Source organism: Netta rufina (genome assembly GCF_964035555.1).
Source record: "Netta rufina genome assembly, chromosome: 6".
In the NCBI taxonomy this organism is placed as follows: domain Eukaryota; kingdom Metazoa; phylum Chordata; class Aves; order Anseriformes; family Anatidae; genus Netta; species Netta rufina.
The window spans coordinates 38,885,835-38,909,321 of NC_140129.1; the positions used below are offsets into that span (position 1 = coordinate 38,885,835).

General features: G+C 40.9%; 1 protein-coding gene across 5 annotated transcripts; it reads right to left on the minus strand.

Moving 5' to 3' along the window:
- Nucleotides 1–17: 17 nt before the first annotated feature.
- PRPF40A (pre-mRNA processing factor 40 homolog A) lies at nucleotides 18–22,467 on the minus strand. 5 transcript variants are annotated; one of them, XM_084289244.1, is made up of 26 exons: nucleotides 21,946–22,467; nucleotides 20,584–20,721; nucleotides 17,719–17,799; nucleotides 17,275–17,305; nucleotides 17,038–17,060; nucleotides 15,752–15,853; nucleotides 15,540–15,650; nucleotides 14,976–15,096; nucleotides 13,669–13,693; nucleotides 12,889–13,188; nucleotides 12,404–12,512; nucleotides 11,802–11,866; nucleotides 11,017–11,181; nucleotides 9,406–9,514; nucleotides 9,047–9,197; nucleotides 8,099–8,232; nucleotides 7,708–7,822; nucleotides 7,452–7,555; nucleotides 7,180–7,296; nucleotides 6,554–6,691; nucleotides 6,340–6,435; nucleotides 5,568–5,654; nucleotides 5,388–5,484; nucleotides 5,233–5,294; nucleotides 3,845–3,979; nucleotides 19–2,432 (listed from the first exon to the last, which is right to left on the minus strand). In XM_084289244.1, exons 1-26 carry the CDS (start codon nucleotides 22,309–22,311, stop codon nucleotides 2,340–2,342), a joined length of 3,075 nt encoding a protein of 1,024 aa, XP_084145370.1. In that variant the 5' UTR covers nucleotides 22,312–22,467; the 3' UTR covers nucleotides 19–2,339. The 5 variants fall into 5 exon arrangements, with proteins under 5 accessions (XP_084145373.1, XP_084145370.1, XP_084145372.1 ...); XM_084289246.1 differs by having other exon boundaries at nucleotides 21–2,432; nucleotides 15,752–15,829; XM_084289245.1 differs by having other exon boundaries at nucleotides 21–2,432; nucleotides 7,452–7,543.
- Between the last annotated feature and the right edge of the window lie 1,020 nt (nucleotides 22,468–23,487).

A 23,487-nucleotide genomic window follows, 5' to 3' on the forward strand; every position in this document is an offset into this window, starting at 1 on the left:
CACTGCATCCTGGACAGGCCAGCAGAGAGGTGAGGCCACAGAAAAGGAGGGAAAAACGAAACAAAATAAAATGCCCACTTAAAAAGTCTTGTCATTTCCCTTAAAATGAAATTATGCCTTACCAGGATTATTTTCTAAAAGCCTCATTTTAAGATTTGTTTTTTGGAAGATCTGATTAAGAGACGTAAAAAAAACCATCTGATTTTTATTTTTTTTTTAATGGAAAAATAAAGGCAAACCTTCTTAAAAGCAGTATTTACTTAGAAACACATTTTCCTTATGTAAGTTCAGCAAATGCAAGGCATTAGCAAAATACTGTACACAAGTTCTGTGTTTGCAAACCATTATGACCAAACCCTAAATCCGTTCCCTCTGCATTTCCCCGTCCCGTGTCTGTATCAATGTAAAGCCAGTGTAAGACAAGATTTTCAGCTAACCTCATGTTCTAGAAATCAGTTGCAGTTTATTTTTTTCACTTGGGCATTGCTGCCTGTTACACTATTTACACATTTCCATCTTAAAATACAAACCCAGGGAAGTGAGCTTACAAGGGTAACAAAATACGTGGGTGAAGTCGCTGCTGACCGCACGCAGCCCTGGGAGCACCGAGTTCCCTCTCCGCTTCATGCTGCCAGGGAGCAGCCTGGAGCAAAGCCCCTGCCAACGTTCCAGGCTGCAGCTTCCCAGATTTGACACAACCATTTCACTGTAATGAAGGAAATACCACACATCCTGCTGCCCAAACCCCTGCATTTATTTAAGCGATGGGCAGTGAGTGGGGGATGAGCAATTAATGCTCAGCTGGAAAGCAGCAATACCACAGTGGGCCCTGGACTGACCCTCCTCTACATACCAAATGATCTCAGTTAAAAAAAGTTATCATTTCCTGCTAAATAGATCAGCTGTCTCCAGCATTTTGCATTTCAAATGACTAATTCTGATCTCGAGCAGTATTCTTAAGAAGCCTGAGTCACGTAACCACCCTAGCAAGAAAATGCGCTGCATGAATTGGACCTTTGGGGTTATTTTTGCGCTAGTAACAGCTGTCATACATTAGGAAAAAATGCACTGAAAACAGAGCTAAACTCTAAATACAGCCTTCAAGTATCGTTGTGTGAGCATACATTGCTTAAATCCAAGAACCAGAAGACAGTAATTTATCAGAGCTGTACACAGCATTTAAAACTAGAAATAAATACTAGTACACACTAGGAGACAAGGTTTAATAATTGATAAAAATGTACAAAAATATTCCAATCAAACGTTTCAGAATGTGTACCACAGCAGTCACTGCTTGTCGCTGAACTTTCCTAAGAGCAATCAGAAAGGAGACGGAGCTCAAGCTTCTTCCTTTTCCCTTTTTAAGGAAGGGTTTAGCACACACTGAGCTTCTAGACACAGATACTGCAGCTGCTACTGAAAACCCGGTGGTACATTCTTCAGCAGGTTCTTAAGGCAACATACTGAAATTAATTTACAGGATTTTTATTTCATTTAAGATTTTAACGTGAAGATAAATGCTGAAACAGCTGCAGCTGTTCTGGATCAGGTTTTAGCTAACACAAAGGGCAGCTGCGAGCAGCAGCACCCTCTGCCGGCACTGCACTGAAGCACCCACTGCGTTTGTCGGCCACATCTGCATTTTATTTACCATAAACATTCGCTTGGAGATGAGACTTAGATGTGAATCTCAGCCAGGACGTCAGGTCTTCTGCTTCACATAAATGCTCAAAATTGGTTTGGCCAGGAATGTAGTTCATAAAAAAACAATTCCAAGATCTGATTATTTTTGCAGTAAAGGTGAAGAAAGGGATTCATTACTCCCCTTCCATTGCCTTCCCCTTTCAAAAATAAAACCAAATTCATAAGACAAATTAAGCCACAAGAAACTATATTAAAAATATTTCTAAAAAACGAAATTTTACCTGCCTACATTGGCCAGGAGAGACAGTGTTACTACCTTTCTAGGAAGGACCGTACTTAGGAGATGCTTTGCTAGAAAGGTGCCAACACTTTCCTTAGCCTGCAGACAAGATCCAGCGAGAACTGAAATGCCTTCCACCGTGTTGTTCCCTTCAAAGGGCTCTCTCCATGGCGAGCAGAACACCCATTCTGCCTAGCAGGTCAAGGACAGACATTCAACTTGTAACTCAGAATTTCGTTCACTTTTCTAGATTTGATGCCCGTAATAATAGTACTTGAATGTATTTAGGTGGTCAGATTAAAACCCACTGTTATTCCAACAATGGAACTCAGGATATCAGAACCCACATCCTGAATCAGACATTGGTTTCTTTTATTATGCCACAATGTAAACATATTTGGTATAAATAACGTTCTCATTGATCTTCATCCAGTTGTTCCAAAAGAGTCCGCCTCTGTTTTTCCAGCTCCCCTTCGCTCAGTTCACTGCCTGAAGTATCCCAGTTACCCTGCAGAGAGAAAAAGGCTGATGGTGAGTGATTTATTTTCCACGCTTTGTTCTCTGGCTAAGGCACAGCAGGGGCCCCCCGTTAGCCTCCTAACCCCAATGCAGCGCGTTAGGGAACGCTCTGCACCGAGGCTCCCAGCTGAAGCCCAGGCTCTCTGAGCACGAGAACCCCCCAAACCTATCCTGTACAGCACACACCTGTCCGCAGTTGTTCCTGCACAAGATTTTCCAGCAGGACTTTTCTACAGACACTTTACTGATAAAACACATTCAAGAGCAGTGTTTCTGGTGCCCCCTGATTCCCGTAAGCCCTGCAGTGTTTAAGCCACCTCCTCACGGTCCCAGCACGCTGCTCAAAGCCCCGCGAGCTGCTCGGTGCCTCTCTCGCAGGGCATTCAGGCAGCAGCAGTCACAACAAGAGGCAGGGAGGGAAAGAGGGACATTGCAAGCTAAGCTGAGGTCCTCCAGTAGACAGTGACCACTTAATCACACCTGAGTTCACGTTCGCATTCAGCCACATAATTGGGTTTTTCAGCGGCGTTCAGATGAGGCCAAAGCAGCTTATTTTAAGAAGATAATGCAGAGAGCAGCCATCTGCCCTCCCACCTCCCCAGGGGAGGCAGAGCACACGGGGCGCTATCCAGAACAGCGCCATCAGCACCATCCAGCTAACCACAGCTAGGCAGATGATTCCCACAAAGACACCCCAAGAAGCTGATTCCTCCCCCCTCTAATTATTTTTTTTCATTAGGAAATGTTTGCACGTCTTTGAAGACACTGTCCTAAACACCTTCCAAAACCAGTTCCATGCAGAACCACCACAGCAGAGAGCAAGATCACAGTTACAAGTACACTGCTGTATGATTTTCCAGCTTGAGAAGTGAAAGAATTTAGATTTTCTTCCTGTATCAGGCTAACACCACTCAGCACAGCAATTGCTACCTGAACAGTGACAAGAGGACTAAAATTTTAGAATGGAAGAGCCCCACGATCAGTCAGATCTTTACCCAGCTGTGCTGCTCATTTTCCTTTGAGATCAATTTGGCAAATTGGATGGAAAAACAGAAAGGCAGTCTCATCATAAATAGCACTTTGTCACAGTATGGACTGTGCTCCAGTACGGTCTATAAAATAACGTGCCTCATTCACACTTTACATCACCAGCAACAAACAGCATTTAGCCAAATAATTTCACACATCAATAACTAAACACTAAGTGAGGGCACAGAGTCTGCATGGCTCAGCTTTGGCTGAACATTCAGTCCTTTTATATATGGAGTGGGAACATAAATAAAGCTTTAGCACCTTACTTAAAGGTAAACCTTTTATGACCCTTTAAAATTGCATACTACAGCAACCCACTGATACATAAAGCCCAAAGGCATTACATAAGAAGGAAATAAGAAAGCTTACAGAATCTTTTCCAGGTCGTTTTTTAGTCGGAGATTTATGTTTTGATTCAGATCTTTGTCTAGCTCTATCCTTTTCACTTTCTCTCTCTCTTTCTTTTTTGTCTTTGTCTCGTTCAATATCTGATTCTGGTGAATCCTTTGTAAACAAAGGGAAAATATTAAATATTAATATTAACCGTGTTAGATATTAGTTTACAGAATACCAACACTTCAGAGAAGTCTGACTTCATTTTAACATAGGCCATATTAGAAAGAAACTGCTTGAAGCGGTTACTAGTTTAACACATCCTATTAACCCGGGCAGAAACAAGTCATTTCAAATCACATTACTAAAGTGATTTGAAAAGAAAAGGAGAGAGTTTTAAGAAAAAACATTTACCATTTTCAGTGCATGCTAAGACAGAGCACGCTGGGTGCCATACAATAATCTCTTCCATACACAAATGCCATTCATTTAACAAGATTTTTTCCTGCTCCGGCAGGGGGATTGGACTAGGTGATCTTTCAAGGTCCCTTCCAGTCCCTAACATTCTGTGATTCTGTGACCTCTGGAAAGGGTGAAGGCTGGTACACATTTTTTTCTGCTAACACAGTTGCTTTGCCGTATTTGACTGCTTTAATGCTGCTGGGCTTTTATTGGACTACGGGATTAGGTGCTGCAACCGTGCTTTCGTTCTGCTTCATCCCAGTGTTACTAAGCTTATGTGAACCTGTGTTGTTATCCATTAGTACTAGCGTGTTACTCAGCGCCTAACAATCAGTATCCCCACTCTTTGTGGATGCTGTCTATTGAAGGGCACAGCTAACTGCTCAGAAGTTACAGAAACAAAAGAATAGATCAGTTTCAAAAAGCTCTGCAGCAACAAGGAGTCCAGAGACACCAACTTCTTTCTTTACCCAACACCCAAATATTTTACCCAAAAGTATTCTTTGGCCTCAACTGATACAGAGTGAACAAAAAGCTTTCTGCTCTTTAGGTTGTTTTGATGCTAGAGCTTCTAACCCAACCCTGATACTCAAGCAGACAGAAGGAACGTTGCTTAGCAAAAGGAAAAGATGGCAGGGATTTTATAGAGCACTCCACGGTAAAAGCCAACGCCAAGACTTGCCATGATGATAAACAACAATTAGCAGGCTACTAGTAAGTCCTTCATACTCCCTTGATTATTGCAGTTACCCCCCACCCCCCCAAGATTTTGGGGTCTTAAGTAGTTTAAAATTAACGTGTATGTAACAGAGTTACTATTATACCAACACCCTGTCTGATCTCACAGAATGCTTACTGTAAAGACAGCTGGTGATCAAATACCCAAAAAAAGGATTGCTAAAACTATAAGGTGTCAAGTTGTCCCTTAAACTAGCTCAAAAAAAAAAACTAGTTGCACTTACAGACTTATGTCTTCTCTTCTTGCTCTTTTTCTTGTGCTTTTTTGACTTCTTGTAACTTCTCTCTGCAAACATATGGAGAAAAAAAAGGTAAGATTACAATTACCCAGCCGTAACAGAGTAACACTAATTTTAAAGCACAGAAAAAAGTCTCATACCAGATTCTGCACTGGAAGAACGCTCAGACACAGATCTAGATTCTGACCGTTGCCTTTTCTTCTTTGAATGACTATCATCATCCTCAGACTCTGAGCCCTTGATACAAAAAATGCGGTTAGCAAGAAGACAGCATTCCAAGTAATTAATTACAGGAGTAGGTTTTACAACAAACGCCTTACCGAACGAGAGCGAGACCGCTTCCTGTGATGTTTTTTAGACTTTTTAGAGTGTTTCTTGTTCTTTGAATGATGGTGCTGACACTCGTGCTAGAGTACATGAAAAGACAAACGTTAGAATTGATCTACAGGGCACAGCAAGAAACTAATGACATCTCTCATCATCCACAAGGCACCTATAGCTAGCAGTAATTAAAGATAATCAAGCATTTTGTGTGTCAAAAAATTATACACCATTACCAGTACTGCCATATTGAAGTTGTAGTAACAAGCGTTTAGGAGCAAGGAAACAGACAGCTAGCTTCAGGCACGGATGCACACAGCTCCCATCACCTGTACCCATGTTTCAATGCATCCGAGTACTTGTTCAAGTTGGCCTAGAATACACTGCATACCTGGCTTTGCAAGATTTGAAATTCTGAAATTAAGCCATTTTAAAGTCTCCTAAGCTCCAGAAAATTAAACAAAACCCATATAGTGTACGTGTTTCAAACTCCTATCTCACACAGTCTAGAAAAAGACAACACCTTTTTCAACAAGAACAGTTAAAAAAAAAACACAGTAAAGGCTGATTTTAGTTAACTTTTGAAAATTAAAAGAACTACATATCAAATAATAACATGTTTCTTCAGAGCCTCACTTTCAAAATGAGGTTGTAACATCCATCCTTTTGGGAAATGCAGAACGTCCGTCTCTTAAATTATGTGGAAAGGGAGAAAATCAGGTAAGATTTTTTTCGGTATATTCTCTAATCAGGAAAAAACAAAGTAATTACCTCTAGTACATGCATGAAATCTTTAAATATTCTTTTTCTTTCGGACTCTAGAGTGATGTCTTCAAATGCTGGCTCCTTCACAAATCTATCTCTGATCTGTAAGAAAAACAGCAATGAATTACTAATATGAAATATGGCCATTCAGAAGTGCTAGCATACAACAGCCTGTTAAATATATTTGGAAAGACTTTCATAGCTAAGTGACAATACATACATCTTCCCAGACAGCATCCAATTCAATCGGAGGAGTAGCTTGTTTCAGCATACTCTTGAAGGCAGACTCTTTCCGCTTCATTTTACGAGCTTCTTCTTTTTCCCTCTCTCTCTCACGGGCTTCTGCCTTTTCTAGCAGCTATAATAAATTAAAGTTGTGAGATTATTTGAAAAATATCAAAATGGAAGATTAATAATTCAGTTTCATGCAATTTTTGGAAAGCCCAATGACAGTTTACCTTTTGAGTTTTCTATTTGTCATTTCCACTTACCCGCTACCTTAAAGTGTGCAAGTGTTTCTCAAACAAAACCTAAAATATATTTAATACCTGATGCAAGCCAGACTGACAAATGCATAAAAACCCTTTAACAAGATAAATTACAAATAAGCACGGTAACATTACTGAATTCCTACTGAAGTGTTTCACTTTTCTCAAGATGAAATGCTTATGGTTTCAGGTAAAAAATCTTCTTGGAACTGTTACAGGATAAATGGCTCTAAAACACAGCCTTTTTCTTAAATGTTGTGACAGCAGTGATAACAATACAGTGAAAATAAGTGCCAATTCTTATTTTACAGGGATTTTGTATTATTATTTTGGAACATTCCTATATATTAATACTTACACTATTGAAAGCCAGCTTGATATTTCCTGCATCTAAAGTTGTAGCTCGTTTAGTTGAACTGATGACCGTAACAAAGTCTTCAAAAGAAGTGTTCACTTCAACCACAAATCCTTTATCCTGTAAAAAAATTCCTTTGCATCAGGTAAGAAATTCTCACATTAGTGGCGACATACACAAAGTAAAATCCTACCTCCTGGTAGCAAAGATTTTACTTGAAAGAGATATTTGGCATTAGAATAGAAACAACATAATGGGGCGTTTTCCCCTCTCACCTTTAAGATGTCTTTTATTATCTTCTTTTCATCATGATAACGTGCTTTTAAGTCTTCAACATAGAACTTGAAAAGATCAAGTGCTGTTGATCCTGATGAAAAAACTAAATAAGTCAAAAGCTAGCTCTAATAAAAGAGCTGCATTTTTTTTTTATAAAAAAATTAGAAAACATACAAAAAACCCTGCTATACTCTACCCCAAGATAAAGAGCTTCACACCTTACTTTTTACAGGATTGGAAGGAAAGTATTCTTACCAGGTTGACCAAGCATATTAGTGAATCTGATGTCAGAGCTTATGGTTGGGTACAACTCCATCCAAGAGGACATTGAATGTAATTGTCCATGCTCATGAAGTTCATCTAAAAATATCTGTAAAATACAAGCAAATTGGAAATTCATCATCACTTACACTTCCGGCTTTGCTAAGAGCTGAAATGAATACTCCTGATAACTGGATTTCCGTATTCATTAAATTTTTAATTTTCCATATTCTTGCAGTTTCTGGCAAACAGATTTATTACATCACAAAGTGGTGCACCTCTGATATTCGATTCATTATATGTACCCATAGCCTATCCTATGGAATAAGAAAACAGTATCTAATCTATATGACATGTCTAGGACAGAAAAATGAAGTCCACCAACCTGAAAAGATTCTCTATTTTTACGCTGCCGCCTTCTTTCTCTAAGCAAGCTTTTCTGTTTTTCTTCTTCCTCCTCTTTTTCCAGTGCCCTGATATGTTCTTCAAAACAGATGAGCGCATCTTCCTTATCCATATCTAGGAACAGGTAACAACAGAGCATTAAGAGTAAAAATTAAGTACTGCTACTCAGTAACTGTAAGAAAAGTCTTAAGAGATAACTGTTGCCAATTTTTACTATTAATGGAGTGAGGTGAAAATTCATTGACCACTGAAATATATTAAAGACCTGTGCAGCAGCAAAACCACCAACCCTCCTCCCCTCCAATCTGGCAACCTGGCTAAATTTTCTTTGCCAATACAGAGCATGGAAGTCTTGATGAGAAAAATATTGTGGAGGAGCACTTGTGCATCTCCCTCCAACATCCCAGGTATCTTACAAACACAGGAAAAAAGTTAGAACACAGTAAACTCTATCAAATACTTCAGCAGTTGTGCAGAAGCATATGCTGCTCTTAAAAAACAGGATCAACCTATTTACGACAAAGATGTAAACATAATGGAAAAAAATACCTTCTTACTCAGAAGAGTAAAAAGGATCACTGCTTATAAGAAAGCAAACACAGAAGAACCTTGGTCTAGCAGAAAGTATTGTATTTGCCACACTGCTTACGCTGTCAAATCATCCTTCCAATTTCACAGAATAACAACTACTGAGGTAGTTTAAACCCCGTGAAAGAGGAATCCATTGCTTTATTATTAAGAATAATAATTTTCTGAAGCTAACGCTCTTTCTGAGGAGCCAAAAGAAGACAGGTCCATTTACATGCACTGCTCAGCAGCTGTCACAGCTGGTCCCAACCACACAAGAGCAAGCCATAGCCAGGAACCCTCACTGCTAAAGACAAATCCACTCCCTCATCCAGAAGAAACGCGCAGATTTTTTACATACTCTGAAGTTCCTCGTCTTCTGCAAACGTAGGATTGTCCATCAGATACTGCTGAGCCTCTGACCACGTAGTGCAGTAAGTGACATTAGCCATGTTATCTAGTATGTTCTTTAACGCTTCCCAATTCCTCTTTCGCAACTGTTTGGCTTGTTCCTGAGGAGAAAATGTAGTAATGTAACAATGCTTATTTGGCTCCCAATCTCTTTCCTACAAGTTCCCCCCCTTCTGTTTGCATTTTGACTGTCCCTGAACTACGCACAGATTGTGCTGCTTGTAAGATCTCTTTACCAAGGGGTGTAAACTAATTTACTGGTAAGTCAAAAAAAAAAAACAAACAACAAACAACAGGTACAAAAGTTACCTTCTCTTTCTTAGACAGAAAAAAGAGGACATCCTCATAAATTTCAAGACGATCACGCTCAGATATTGCATTCCAGACTTCCATCTCCCCAAACATTTGTTCAGCTTTTCTAGACAAAGAAAGAAAAAGCACACCACAATTTACTGGTGAATACTAATTTAACATGTTATTGCAAGACAGCGGGACATCAGCTACATTATAGGCAGTAACGCTTTTGAACAACATCTCCCTAATTTCTCTCTTGGACAACTTCTGTGACAGCTTTATCTCCCTCTTACAAACAATGAAAACAGTTGAAAATCAATATTTCTCTCCATAAAGTCCAGGCTCACCTACAATTCTAGTAAGCACCCTGTGAAAGCAGCTGAAGAAAATTTTCAATGACAGGCCTATCAGACACACCCCCCTTTGGGCAGTTGCAATGTCTTTCTTTTTTCTTTCCTATTTGTGAACTAGACAGAGAAGACTAAAGTTGCACTGTCCTTTAGATTCAGTAATGTTACACAATAGCTATCAGATTTAACCCTTAAAAAAGAACATGTAATAAACAAAATCAAATTAAAAAAAGAACGTGAGTTTTAAAAGCCACACAACTACCGATTTTTTGTAGGTGGGACATTACCTAGAATAAGTGGTTGTCTGCATTCACCTAGAACCTTTATCACTTAGAAAACCACAGACAATGTTGAGTTTATCCACCACGGTGACTTAAACTTCACACAACTGTTTCTCAACACTTCATCAAGTCTTTCTGGAGAGAATAAAGCCTTACCAGTCTGCATGCCTACTACCTGAAACCAACCATCAGTGTTCTGGATTAAATTGTGCTTTAGAATCAATCCAAACAAATGAAAGCAACTTCTAAAGATAATCTAGGCTTAAAGCACAGAAGGGACTGTTCACGTGCTTAACATCACACATCTAATGAAGTTATCACAGCTTTACACTCAGACCACATTCCAACAGACTCCAGATTCAGTATGCATAAATGCAGGATGCTGATTCACCTGTCTTACACTAAGTTGCTTGATGTCAGTGCTCAGAAGTACTTGACACAGTACTGAGAGAGAAGAAAAAATCTGAGTCTGGACAATTTGTCAACTGAGATTTTAAATTTGACTGAACTTTGATAATACGAATTTCTGGCAGGCTTGGTATTTGCTATGGGCTTAATAACCTGACAAGTCTATCACACTTCTATTTTAACACTTGGGATGTTGGTCCCAGACATGCCAAAATTTGACAGCATTTACACAATATCACACTTCAGGAACAAGCTATCAGATTTTCTTTGTTCCTGATGGCAGATGTAACAGAACAGCTCCCAGTGTTGCCGTTCACCTTTACTTATTTGAAATTCAACCATATGAGTTGAATCAGTACACCACCCTTCTGTGTTACCTCTTTTTTCTGTCTTTCCTGCCTATTTTGCCTGACTTCAATACATTCTGTGAAAATGAGAAGAGTTGTTTTCCCATAAATGTTTTACTTTCCAGCTTTTCAAGGCTGAGCAAATGCAAAGGCTAGCATTACTAAGAGCAAGCCAGGAACGTTTAAGGATAAACTTGCCAAGTTAGCAAAAGTCAGAACTTCATTTAAGATTGATCTTACTTGTATCTTGTTGTGGATGTCATCTTTTCATGGTTTTCAAGAAAACGCTGGAAGGATTCTTTAGCTTCTTTGTATTTTGATCTTGCTTCTTCTTTTTCTTCTTTTTCTGTTTGAACTTTGTAAGCATTAAAGGCTTGCTTTTTTTCACTCAACTTTGCCAAAGCACTTTGTATAAAAACAAAAACACGAATATGAATTACAGACAGGAAATTAAATTATAAAAACAAAACTGTAGAGTCAAAACATAAAATAGATCTGAACAATTCAAATATTTGAGACAAAGTTCTATTTAATCTATGTGGCCAGTCATCGCCCTCTCTCTCCTTCAAGAGAAGTGAAATATCATTTAAAAAGAAAGTAGTAAGAACAAGTCATATAGAAAAGCAGTTAAGAATAAAACAAACTACTATCCTATTATCAGGTTGTGTTTACACATTTCAATATTTTTACAATTGATATGCAACAGTTTTTCTGCCAATGTTTATGGCAGCCGTCCATTTCAAGAAGTAACCTAGAAAGTCTTCAGTTCCAGTCAAAAGCATGCCTTTGTTCTCAAGCAAGTCATTTAAATTGACAATACAACTGTCAATTGCCTCATCTTCTGCAAATCAAAAATTAAACCTAAGACTTGTGCTTTACATACTAAAGGAACAGCATTCCTTAACAATGGCATATGTTCACAAGTGGACAAGTATGTATTAAACCGATCAACAAGTTGCAGTAAAGTCAAACTACCTCAAATAATATTTGTATAGAAATGTAATGAGAAAAGAATCAAGCAGTACCTGTATCTAGGATCATTAATGATCATTTTCATAGCTTGCTCCCAGGATGCATTAGATGGTACTCTCTGTCAAGACATGACATCGTTACTTTGGCACCAATATCTAACAATGAGAGCTTCCTTAACAAAAAAAAATCCTCAGAAAGAAAAGCACTACATATTTTAGGGTTAAGACAACATTCATTGTTACAGAACTTAATTAACAGTTTATTAACAGTCAACTTGAGAAATGAAACTAGATTCTTTGGTATTATCACTATTCCTACAATAAATTCTCCTGGAAATTTTTCTCACTTGAGAAAACACAGATTCTGTACACTGAGAGAAAACCAATGCGAATCTCATTTTACTCTTATTTAACCTCCATCTTTAAAACAAAGATGATAAAAATTTAAGACTTAAACAATCGTACTTCTGAAAAAGGCTTAATCTGTACATTGTTTTCACTGTATTTATTTTCCCACATTTCTTGTCTAGCATGTAAGTCCTCTTTCACAATGCTGAGAAACTTTAAAAACAAACACAAAAGCCCTCTAGCTGTACCTAGCAAATGTAGCTTGTGTAGTTCTATAAAGCATTAAGAATAGTAACCAACTGAAATACCTTTTCTTTCAGGAGTTCTTTAAATGCTTGCTTTGCTTCTTCCTTTGTATTCCATGTATAGGTTTTTTTAACTGGCTGTGCATCATCGTCCTCTTTCTTTGAAGAAGCACTATAAACAAAAATGAATTATTTTAGTATTTAAGCATTTTTTTTTCCTAAGTTAAAGTCACTGAAGAATCATATAGGGTAAGTGTATAACATTACCCCCAGAGAAATCTTAAAGCTATTCAAAATTTATCAGCTGTGAGCCACAAATGGTTCTATAGTAGCTTTAGGGGAAGACTGACAAGAGGACATTAGATTTTTAAAAATAGATTTAATACTCCTTCCTCTTTCTTATTCATTCTTCACTGCTGCCATTGAGATCTATGATCACGTTTCATTGAAGAAACAGCCAGTTGTCAAAGAAGCCTGGCCACCTATAACCAAATCTGACAATAAATACACAAGTTCAAAACCCGTAAATCCTATATAATTTTACTTACTCTGCTGAACCCTCCTGCTTGGAAGAATCATCCGCTGCATTAGCTGCAGCTTCTGCACTCTGTTCCTGTGCAGCAGGAGCAGAAGTTGCTTGCTGTCCCTGTTCCTCTGCTGTGGCTGCGGCAGTACTCTCATTTTCTGTCCCAGAAGCTGCAGCAGTTTCTCCTTCAGAGGCTGCTGTTGCTGCAGTAGTGGTGGTGGTGACAGCTGCTGCGGTTTCGGCAGCAGTTGTGGCTGTGGTGCTTGCATTTGCTGCTTCTCCTGTAGCAGATGCTGCTGCAGTTGACTCCTCAGGTTTGATGCTGTAGGTATCAGAAAAGGCAACAGTAACATTTAAGCACGGGAGACCTTAACAGTTTAGAGAAAACTGTAGTTTAAAGAAGTTCAAGTAGGAAGGGAGAGGCTTAGGTCAAGTTACAAATATTTTTATCTTAGAATAATATAAAATAATCAGCTCTGAGATAGGAAGGTTTCACTGAAACTACGCATTTATGTATTATATCATAGGATAACGTCACAGAACAGCTGCGGTTGGAAGGGACCTTGAAGATCACCCAGTTCCAATCCCCTTCCATAGGCAGGGACACCACCCACTAGGTCAGGTTGCCCAGGGCCTTCTCCAACCTGGCCTTGAACACCTCCAGGGATGGGGCATCCCCAGCTTCTCAGGGCAACCTGTCCATACAAGGACCACGTTTAAGATTCAAGGACTACATTCTACTTTTAAGAAGTAAAGGCAGCCTAACATAAAACACAGCACTAGTAACACACTCAAAATGTACCTGTTTTCTTCTGCTTTAATCATTGCTAAAGGAGAAGAAGGAAAAAAAACACAAATCAAAATACAGCTTTAAAAAAAATGTTTTATGTATGGTAAGAAGTCATTGTGAGCATGATTTAATAAAAGCACAGCTTTAAGTATCTTCATTACCACTGTTCTTTGAAAAGTGAATTTAGTTACAACTGAAACAAAATTTAGAAAACCCATTAGGGTATATGAAAGGGATTTCCTCATTTTAAAGTAATTATTTCAACTTCAGACTATTTCAAAGAACAGAATGTCAGGCTTATTGAAACGGATCTTTCCTTCTTTCTTATTCGAACATTCATTGATGCCCATTAATTGTAGTATTCTATATATTTATTTCATAGACAGCTGATCTTTTAGTTTTTCATTAAGATCTTATTTCCCTTATTATATCAAACAAAACTGTTTTAAAAGTGAAGAATGAGAGCACATCATCATGTTTGTTTAAAAAAAAAAAAAAGAGACAACATTCTGTGTCCCTCCCCTCCTGTTTTTACAACAGAGGACAATACAAACATACTAATATATTTTTGCCACAACAGTTTCTCATATTTTTTTAGAGAAATTAACTGGAAATAATTACCTAAGCAAAACCTGACAAAGTTTTGGCTTTCAGTAGACACTCTGCTTTCAGTATAAAACATATTACTATTCTTAAATATTACCATTCTTAAAATTCTTTCAAGACACCAAAACAAAATGCATTTCCTACTTGATTGTAAGCTATATAATATTACTGGAGTCCAGCACCATTTTATCCTGTTTTCCCAAGTCAATGAGGATTACTATGGTAGCCCCTCTGCTTCTTGTCTTCCCCCACAAACCAGAACCCATTAAAAAATTCCACCAAAAGCTCATGTTTCCAAAGAATTGGTGGCTAAGAGTGAAATCATACAACAGACTTAAATGAAGCATCACCTAATGTAATGAGAACATGCACATCGCCCTGAACCAGCCACAGCAATTACATCCTAATTCAGTTCCTGTTTAAGGACACCAGGGGGAGCTTCTGCTGCTGCCACTAGGTAAGTAGGCAAGAACTATGGGCATTATGGAGAACTGGGTGGCAATGAGGTAGAAAAATACAAGGCAAACAAGAATGCTCCATAGAACTCTCAGACTGCACTAACTCTGTAGCATACAGCTAATTCCAGTAGTTTTCATTTCTAGCAGAAGTGTAACTCCTGTGCTCTGACAACAATCTTTTGCCATAGCTCATGCGTGTATGCGCACAGCTTGCAACCCTCTGTCACTGTCCTTACTCAACTTTGTTGACATTACCTTCAAGATCTTCAAGTTCTTTGGGTTTTGCCCAGCGTGATTCCTTTGTTTGGGAATTATAGTAGTATGGCTTTCCAGAATCAGATTTGTACTCTTTCCAGGGACACTTTGACAACAATTGCTAATGAAGAAAAAACAAAAGCATATAATCAAGTTTACAGTAATATTTTATAATTAAAAGACTGCCAGAAGTGAGCCATAAGCACTAAGCCAAGAAATCATTTAAGGATCAACAAATACAAGGCATCTACTTGCCAAGGAAAATCCTCCCTAGTGATGTAAACACATCACTTATCTAAATATTGAAGAACGCCACCCTTTTGATTGGGAAAATTTACATATACATTGAGGAGAACTGTTTTAGTTCTGTCCATTTCGCAGCTTTAAGTTCCATCAATATAAGGAATTGTATATAAACATATTTGCAACATCTCTAATTTTAGGAGTTTGCTCCCAATGATAAAAACCAGTAGGCACACCTGTTCTGCATGGTAGTCATGTAGGAAATTCTTGCCTTCACACAAACTTCCACAATACAGTAACTTTCCTTTGAACTTAGTTTACCTCAGCTGGTGTTTTGAGATCATCTGGCTTCTCCCACGTGGACTGCTTTGTTTCAGTATTATAGTAGTATGTTCTTCCATCAGGTGATTTGTGTTCCGTCCACGTAGATTTCTAGGAAATTTGAATATGACATTAATGATGAACAATAACTTATGACCAAGATGCTACCAAAAGCCACTACAAAGAGCAATACAAGTGGAAAGCAGATAAACCTGTTTAGAGTGGTCTTCATTAACAGAACTGTTGGTTGTGGCGGTTTGCTGAGCTGCACAAACTACAGGATGTGTTGTCTGAGGGCGAAACAAAACAGAGCTCTGAAAAGACATTCTGGTTACTATTTGTTTTTCATTTCAATGTGCATATTAAACATAGTAAATAATTCAGCAGCAAAGAAAACGCAGCAAAACAAGATCTAAACAACGTTAAGTTGGTATTGTTTTCAAGAATCTAGTTTGTGCTAAGCTATTAAGTCTTCTACCCCCTCCCATTCAGCAATCCAAGGTAGCCAATTGCCATCAGAAAAGAAAGGAAAAGTTAATGGGATCAGACCCTAGAAACTTCAAATAATAATCCCCAAAGCATGCCATGTTTTCAAAACTAAGAAAAATTTGCTTCAAGGAAATCCGACTTCAAGAGTTCAACGTGAACTCAGGAGTACCTTCTTAATGCTTCTCAACAACAGCTTACATAAACTTACTGAAATCAGAGGTGGCAGAACTCAGCTTTAGCTGAAATCTGTTCTGAAAATCTGCCATTTCAGTTAGTGACTATGGCTGAGAAGAAACAACCCCTTCACAGGTCAATTACACAGAACGCAAGTCTCAGAAATAGAAGGACAACTGATAGCCACTTATATTCATCAAATAAGTGATATTCATTTAATAATTACACTAGGCAAAAAATGTGCTTATAAACAGCTCTTGTAATAGAAGGGAGATTTTAAAAGAAAAAATGTTGGAACAACTTTCACTTCTTCAGTCCAAAGCTACAACTCTACCCCAAATAACTGCCTAGCCTGACACTGGCAGACTTAGAACTCTTTAAGACAGAACTCTTAAAGACAGCTTTAAAGTAACATGGGTATTTTTGACCCATCTGAACAGCAAGTGAATTATATCCTAGACACCTAAAAAAAAAATCAAAATAAACTGCCCTGCATACCAGAATAACTAGACAAAGATTAATTTCAAAGCTCAAAAATTCATGGAAATAACAAGAAAAGCACACCTTCTACTTAAGTTCAAGCTCAATTCCTTTCAATAAAAATACTAATGTCACAGAAAACAGTATGAAAACCTTGGCAAAGCAGAAGAAATGCATTTGAAGCTATTAATTTTAACATTAACTACTAATTGATAATCTAATGAAACCTTAAATCATAGATAGGCCAGCAAGCTCCATAAAAGGAGGACAAAAAGAAAGTTTTAAATCAGTAAAGCCATGTTTGTGCAACACCACGCTTCTATCAAAGACTTCTAGAATTGTGATTTTCACCTACCTGAGTTCCAGGTGGCGTTACACCTGAAAAAAAAATAATCAAAAAAGGCTGGTTACTTTTTTATTCCTAGGTAAAAACACACAAAATTAGAAGAAAAATCATTTCTCTGGGGACCAGTGACAGCTAGATTATGTTTTACGGAAGTGTGTGTGTGGTTTTTTTTTTTTTTTTTTTTTTTGGTACTTCACCTAATTTTGGTGAAATACTTTGAAACAGTAACAAAGAGCTTATACTTACCTACTTGCGCGTCCATGCTGTTCACCCCTGGCTGTAGAAACAATCAGCAGATATTTAAGCACCAAGTACAATTGTAATTAAATCAATAAATACAGTACTTATCCAAACGAGTGTGTCTAGCAGCAAAATGTTCTGATGTCTTAAATACGGATTCCTCGCTTCCCATCACCCACACACTTATTACTGTTGACTTGAATTAAGAACATCAAGCTACTTCTCAGAAAGGCAATACACAAAATCAGCTACAGCGGGGGTCTCTCCTGCCATCATCCCAATATTTCTGTCTTTATCTCCCAAATAAATTATCTCCTACATAAAGCTTCATCACAATTAGCAATTGCTGTTTTCTTCAGCTGGACTGTGAAAAAAAGATATACCCCTGCTAAACAAAAAACAACTGACATGAAGACATTTTAAAATTCAAAAAAGTGAAATTAAACTCACCGGAACTGTAGGCTGCATAGCAGCTTGGGACATGTGGGACATCATCATTCCAGGCATTACTGACTGCATCATTCCAGGCATCTATAATTAAACAGTATTTCAGATATACTTTATGACATTTTAAACATTAAATATGCCGCCTCTCATCTTTGTTCTAAAATAATTACATGACACTTGCTTTAATACAAATGAACCTTCTAAGCATTTGGCAACAAAAAGTAAGTTACATCTGTAGAATCCTGATTCCTACAAAAAATTACATTAGGAGTAACACATCTCAATTATTCTGAAGTCTGATGTGTAATATCAACAAAGACCACCACTTCAACAAAAGAACAGCAGTAAATGATGAGGTATGTAATCTGTGTGATAAGCTATTACAGGAAGAAACACTTTACAGGGACACTAGAAGAATGAATTTCTGCAAATAACTTCAAGATGAATAGAGCTATTAAATTTAAACACCAAACCCACTGATTTCTGAACTCTTTTTTTTAAAACATGGATGAAAATCTTCATGTAGACACACAATATTAAACCATGTACAACATGAACTTGGTAATGGGGATAAACACTGTACCACAGCAAGGAAAAGTTTTAGTCTAGCCTCGTATCTGAGTTTGTTGGGTGATCTGATGAATTACAAAACACAGAACTGCTACTCTGATAAGCTAGCCTTGAATCCAGTATTTACACTGACAGTCTCAGGATGGTAAAGGGATGGTTATGTAGAAGTTACGCACTGAACCGATACGCTGAAAAGCTGATAATGCTACTGAAAGTATTTAATATTTTGTATGTTTCCCATTATTATTAATATTTTTTTTACTGATCCTGACTTCTAAGAACTGCTAAGCTATTAATAAGTGGCAAAAGGAACAAAATATATAATCGAGGTATTGCCTCAACAAAATTTTTTGGCCACCGATCCCAAACAGATCTCTAGAAGTCAACCCCCTTCATCCTTTCCGTTGTGCCCCTTTACCTTTATTGTCCTTGGCAGGCTGGCCAAGAGACCCCATCCCCCCGTATCTTCAGGGAGCACCAGGTTACCACTCTCCTCATCTTGCATCTCGTGGGGAAAGAGGGTATGTGGTAGGGCTACTGCTCCACCCTCAATCCACAAGGTTTTCTTGGGAGGGTGAGGGAGGAAGGAAAGACTGGAAGGCGGTCCCTCCTATTCCTCGCCATCCTGTAGAAGCAGGAGAAGAAAGCACTCTTGCCCCACTGCTGCTTCCAACTAAGGGGGCTCTGAGAGCATCAAGCTTCTTAAAAGCCCTGGCCCAGGTCCTGCAGAAACCCTGAGCGCTGCTCTGTTTGTGTGGCACTAACACACAAAGTAAAAAAAAAAAAAAAAAAAAAAAAAAAAATCTGTTGGGGAGGTGACTCTACTCATTTCCAAAAGGCCTTCCTTCCTCTGACCGATGCTGAGAGGAAGCCACACTACTGCTGCTATTACCTATGCCAGGAGACACTTGTCCTACAGGGGCTCACCTCAGAAAGGAGACAAGCTAGGAAAACATCTCATCCTGCAAAGTTTCCCAAATAACCCCCAATAACCACTGGAAGAAGCGGTTATCACCCAAGGAAACAGGCCAACACAAGCTTACACTTCCACCTGTCCCATCCTCAAGGCCACAGGATGATCGAGCCTCTAATCCCCTCTCTGCCATGCCATTTTCTTTAGCTTTTTACTCTACATCTACCAAAAATTCCTCAGTTCTCTACCTACATTGCTCACTAAAATATTAGACACTGAAATGGGTAAGAACGTTACACACATATTACATGGGTAAGAATCGTGGAATAGAAGTAAACAAACCAAAACACCTGTTAAGCAAAGGAATAAAATAGAATTACTGTTTAAGTTTTTAACAAACACACACAAAAGCTCACACTTAGCTATCATACTAAGCTCCTCCTCACCTTTTAAAACTGCATTAATTTTGCAGATCTAACAGGCTGCAAAGCCATGCTGAAGAGTCCTCTCAGGCTCAGTGTGTCAGTGGAAAAAAAAAGAAAGCACATGCTCTATCCAAGGTACTGCAAAGGAGCACAAGGAGTGGCCAGGATGACCTCAGGGGCTCTTCTTGAGGCGTTAACTATTTCTGCCATCCCCTTACCAGGATGCTTGCAAACTCTCAGTTTCTACTTAGGCAAACCATTATCACAAGCACTTCTTACATCCAGCAAGAGATCTGCTTCTATACAAGTTCAAAGTTCAATTGGAAACCACACAGGAAAGGATTTTTCATTATTTAAAATAAAGCTTTAAATGTGCAAAAGGCACAGCTATGATTCTGGCTACTGTACCTGTCAACCCAGCTTCACACCAGTCAAGGTGAATGGCCAAGTTTATTTGTCAAACTGCGCATTCCACTAACAACAACAGCATATTATACATCACTCCCTAGGATTCTGGAAGGAATTCTGCAAAAACTCAAGTTGTAAGTGTTTTTCCCATGTAATTTTCATCCACCTGGACAGAGCAGATAGCCAAGAATGAAAGAAACACAAAGTTCTCTACTTTTTCTACTTCCAAGAAGAACCAACACTTCTTGATCCTAATATGTATTAAGATGACAACCTGACTTCTCCAAAATCCACACAAAACCAGCAGCAAGTTTTTTATTCAATTTATAGGTTCATACCTACATCTACTGATGCTTAAAGGGCAAAATGAAGTACCCTGATTATCTGCTATAATGAGAAGAGTTTCTGCGTGTTCCACACGGACAGGAACTGTGGCATGAGACACCTGAAAGATTAACCTTAGCACTGCAAGCTAACGTGAGACTTACCTACACGCGGGGATGACCTGACATCGTTATGGGAAGAAAGAAAAAGACACTAAAAATGCGTTACCTGCCCCATCGGCGGTCCTCCCATGGGAGGCATCATCTGAGGCATCATACCATGCGGAACCGGCGGCATGTTTGGTGGCCTCTGTCCCATGGGGTGCATTCCCATGGGCGGGTAATGTGGCATCCCTGGGTGTCCCATCTGAAAGGCAGCAACGAAGGAAATGCAACGAGTGAGAAGCCACCAATTCAGAAACGCATTAAGAACAAAGGGAGGCTGCACGCTGAAATGAAAGCTATTTGATCAATTTTAACTCAATATTGCTTAACAGTAATGACAGTAAGCATTTGATCTTCCAGGTCCTCTAGAGTCATGAACATTAGATCGAACAAAGTTTCAAAACCAACATCCAAGTGAAACCTCCGCAAGCCTTTCTCAAGCCACCTTATGGCTTGGCACAGACAAATCACAGAATCACAGAACTGTAGGGGTTGGAAGGGACCTCAGAAGATCACTGGGTCCAACCCCCCTGCCAAAGCAGGTTCCTAAGCAGGCTGCCCAGGCAGGCGTCCAGACAGGCCTTGAATATCTCCAGAGGAGACTCCACAACCTCCCCGGGCAGCCTGTTCCAGTGCTCCGTCACCCTCACCATGAAGAAGTTCTTTCGCATGTCAGTGCACAACTTCCTGTGCTCTAACTTGCAGCCATTGCCCCTTGTCCTATCCCCACACACCACTGAGAAGAGGTTGGCTACATCCTTCTGTCCCCGACCCCTCAGGTATTTATACACACTGAGGAGATCCCCTCTCAGCCTTCTCTTCTCCAGGCTGAACAGACCCAGGTCTCTCAGCCTTTCAGCCTCTCTGTGCCACCTTATGGCTTGGCACAGACAAGCACGCTAAGCTTGGGTTTGTAACTCTTTCTACACGCTCTTCTGCACAACTCTGAGTGATTTTGCTCATCGTGCAAAGTTACACGCATTCCTTTCACTCCCCATATCCTAGTCTGGAAGAGTTTTTATAATGAATGAGATCTGGAAGGGTTTTTACAGTGAATGTGGTCACCATCTCCTTATTAAACAAGGAAACTCTGTTGCTCTTGCGATGCCTGATACGGTCATGCTGCAAGGACACAAATGGCTACGGATATGAGATATCATTCATTTAAAATTTTCGAATTAAAGCATGGGCCTTCAGTTGTGGCTGCAAGTACTTGTTCTAGGAGTACTTTAGGAGCCGCACAGTGAGGGAACTTCCTCGCAGAGCACACAGCAGAGCCTCACAGCACAGTTCTGCAGGTAATCGCTCCAGCTCACTACAGACCCACCCCCTGAAGGGATCATTCCGCTGCGGCGGCCGAATCCCCACCCCCCCACGCCCCCCAAACTCTCTCCCTATGGCCTCCCGGCGCTCCCCCCGCACTCACCATCAGCGACCCGCGGTCCACCGCGCCGGGCCGCATGGCGGGGCTGAGCAGGCTGCCCCCGCCGCACCTGCCCAGCAGCCGGCCCCGCAGCGGCTGCCGCGAGGAGGGCCCGAAGGGCATCAGCGGCTCGGGCTCGCCGCGGGGCGGGAGCAGCGGCGCCAGCAGGCTGACGGGCTTGCCGGCCGGCCAATCGGGGCGGCCCGCCAGCCGGCTGCCCTTCGGCGATTGGTCGGCGGCGGCGGCGGCCACGGGCCGGACGGCGTCCCCCGGCGTCAGCTGCATGAGGGGGGGCGGCTTGGGCAGCGAGAAGGGCAGCGGCTGAGGGGAGGCCGCGGCCGCCGCCGCCGCTGAGTCGCCGCCTGACATGGCCCGGCCGGGAGCGGCTGCGCCGAGCCCTGAGGGAAGAGGGGAGAGGCGGGGGCGGCCCCCGGGCTGGGCCGGGCCGGGTGAGGGCGGCGGGGCCGGGGCCGGGCCCAGGAGCGGAGCCGGAGCGGGCGCGGGGGAAGCTGCGGCTGGGCCGAGCCCGGGGCACGCCGGGAAATTGGTCACGTGTGCGCGGGGCGGGGCACCAAGAGCTGGGCGGTACCACAGCGCTTGAAGGAGGGGGGGAGCAGCGCCGCGGCTGACGCCCTCCCTGATTGGGCAATCACGGAGGGGTAGGGCGATCCCCCCCCTGCGTCAGGAAGTAGATGGAATGCGCCGGCTCGAAGATTTGCGCGCGGCCGTCCCCCCCCGCGTCGCGGCGCGTTGGTATGGACCGAGGCTGGGGCGCGCGCGCTGCAGGGCGGCCGCGGCTCCCCCCGCCCTGGGCGCGAGGTGGTTGGCGCCCGCTGGGCCGGCGGGACCTGGCCTGGGGGGGGGGGGGGGAGGGGGGGGGTGGTTCTGTCCCCATTTTTTGGGGCAGATTTGTGTGAAATCGCGGGGTTTTGTGCTTTCTGGGAGCCCCGGCCTGCGGCCTCCAGTGAGGGCCGGAGCCGGAAGCCCCGAGAGAAAGGGGAGGGGGAAAAGGGGGAGCTGGAAGTTGGTTTGGTGTGGAAATCCAGCACAGCTCTAACCGAAATGGGGCGTAACCTCGGTTTTTAATAAAAAAGTAAAATATGAAGTTGTGTGCTCTTTGTGTGTGGTACTTACACGAGTTTTTTAAATCATGCATCTCCTGAAAGTGGTTGGCGTGAGGAATAAAGTCATTATATCTAGATAAAACCAGTAGGGCATGCATAAACCCTCCTCAATTATGTCCATTTACAGGTAGCACCAACACACGGTTTTGTTTCTGAGTATCTGTAATTTAAAATGCAGTTGAGCTCCATATAACTCCTGTAGTTCATTAAAATCAGGTGTGAATGTGACCCTTTGGATCTAGTGGTGTTTGGGTGTCTTTTTTTGGGGTGGGACACATTGGATACCACAAGTGTAACAACTTCCAGGTGTGGAAGTACTCTTACAGCTGTCCTCCTGTCATTTAACACATCCATTCACTGGCAGCCTTCAGTCCCAGGTGATGATTAATAGGATTTGTGTGGGATGGGCTGCAACAAAGAT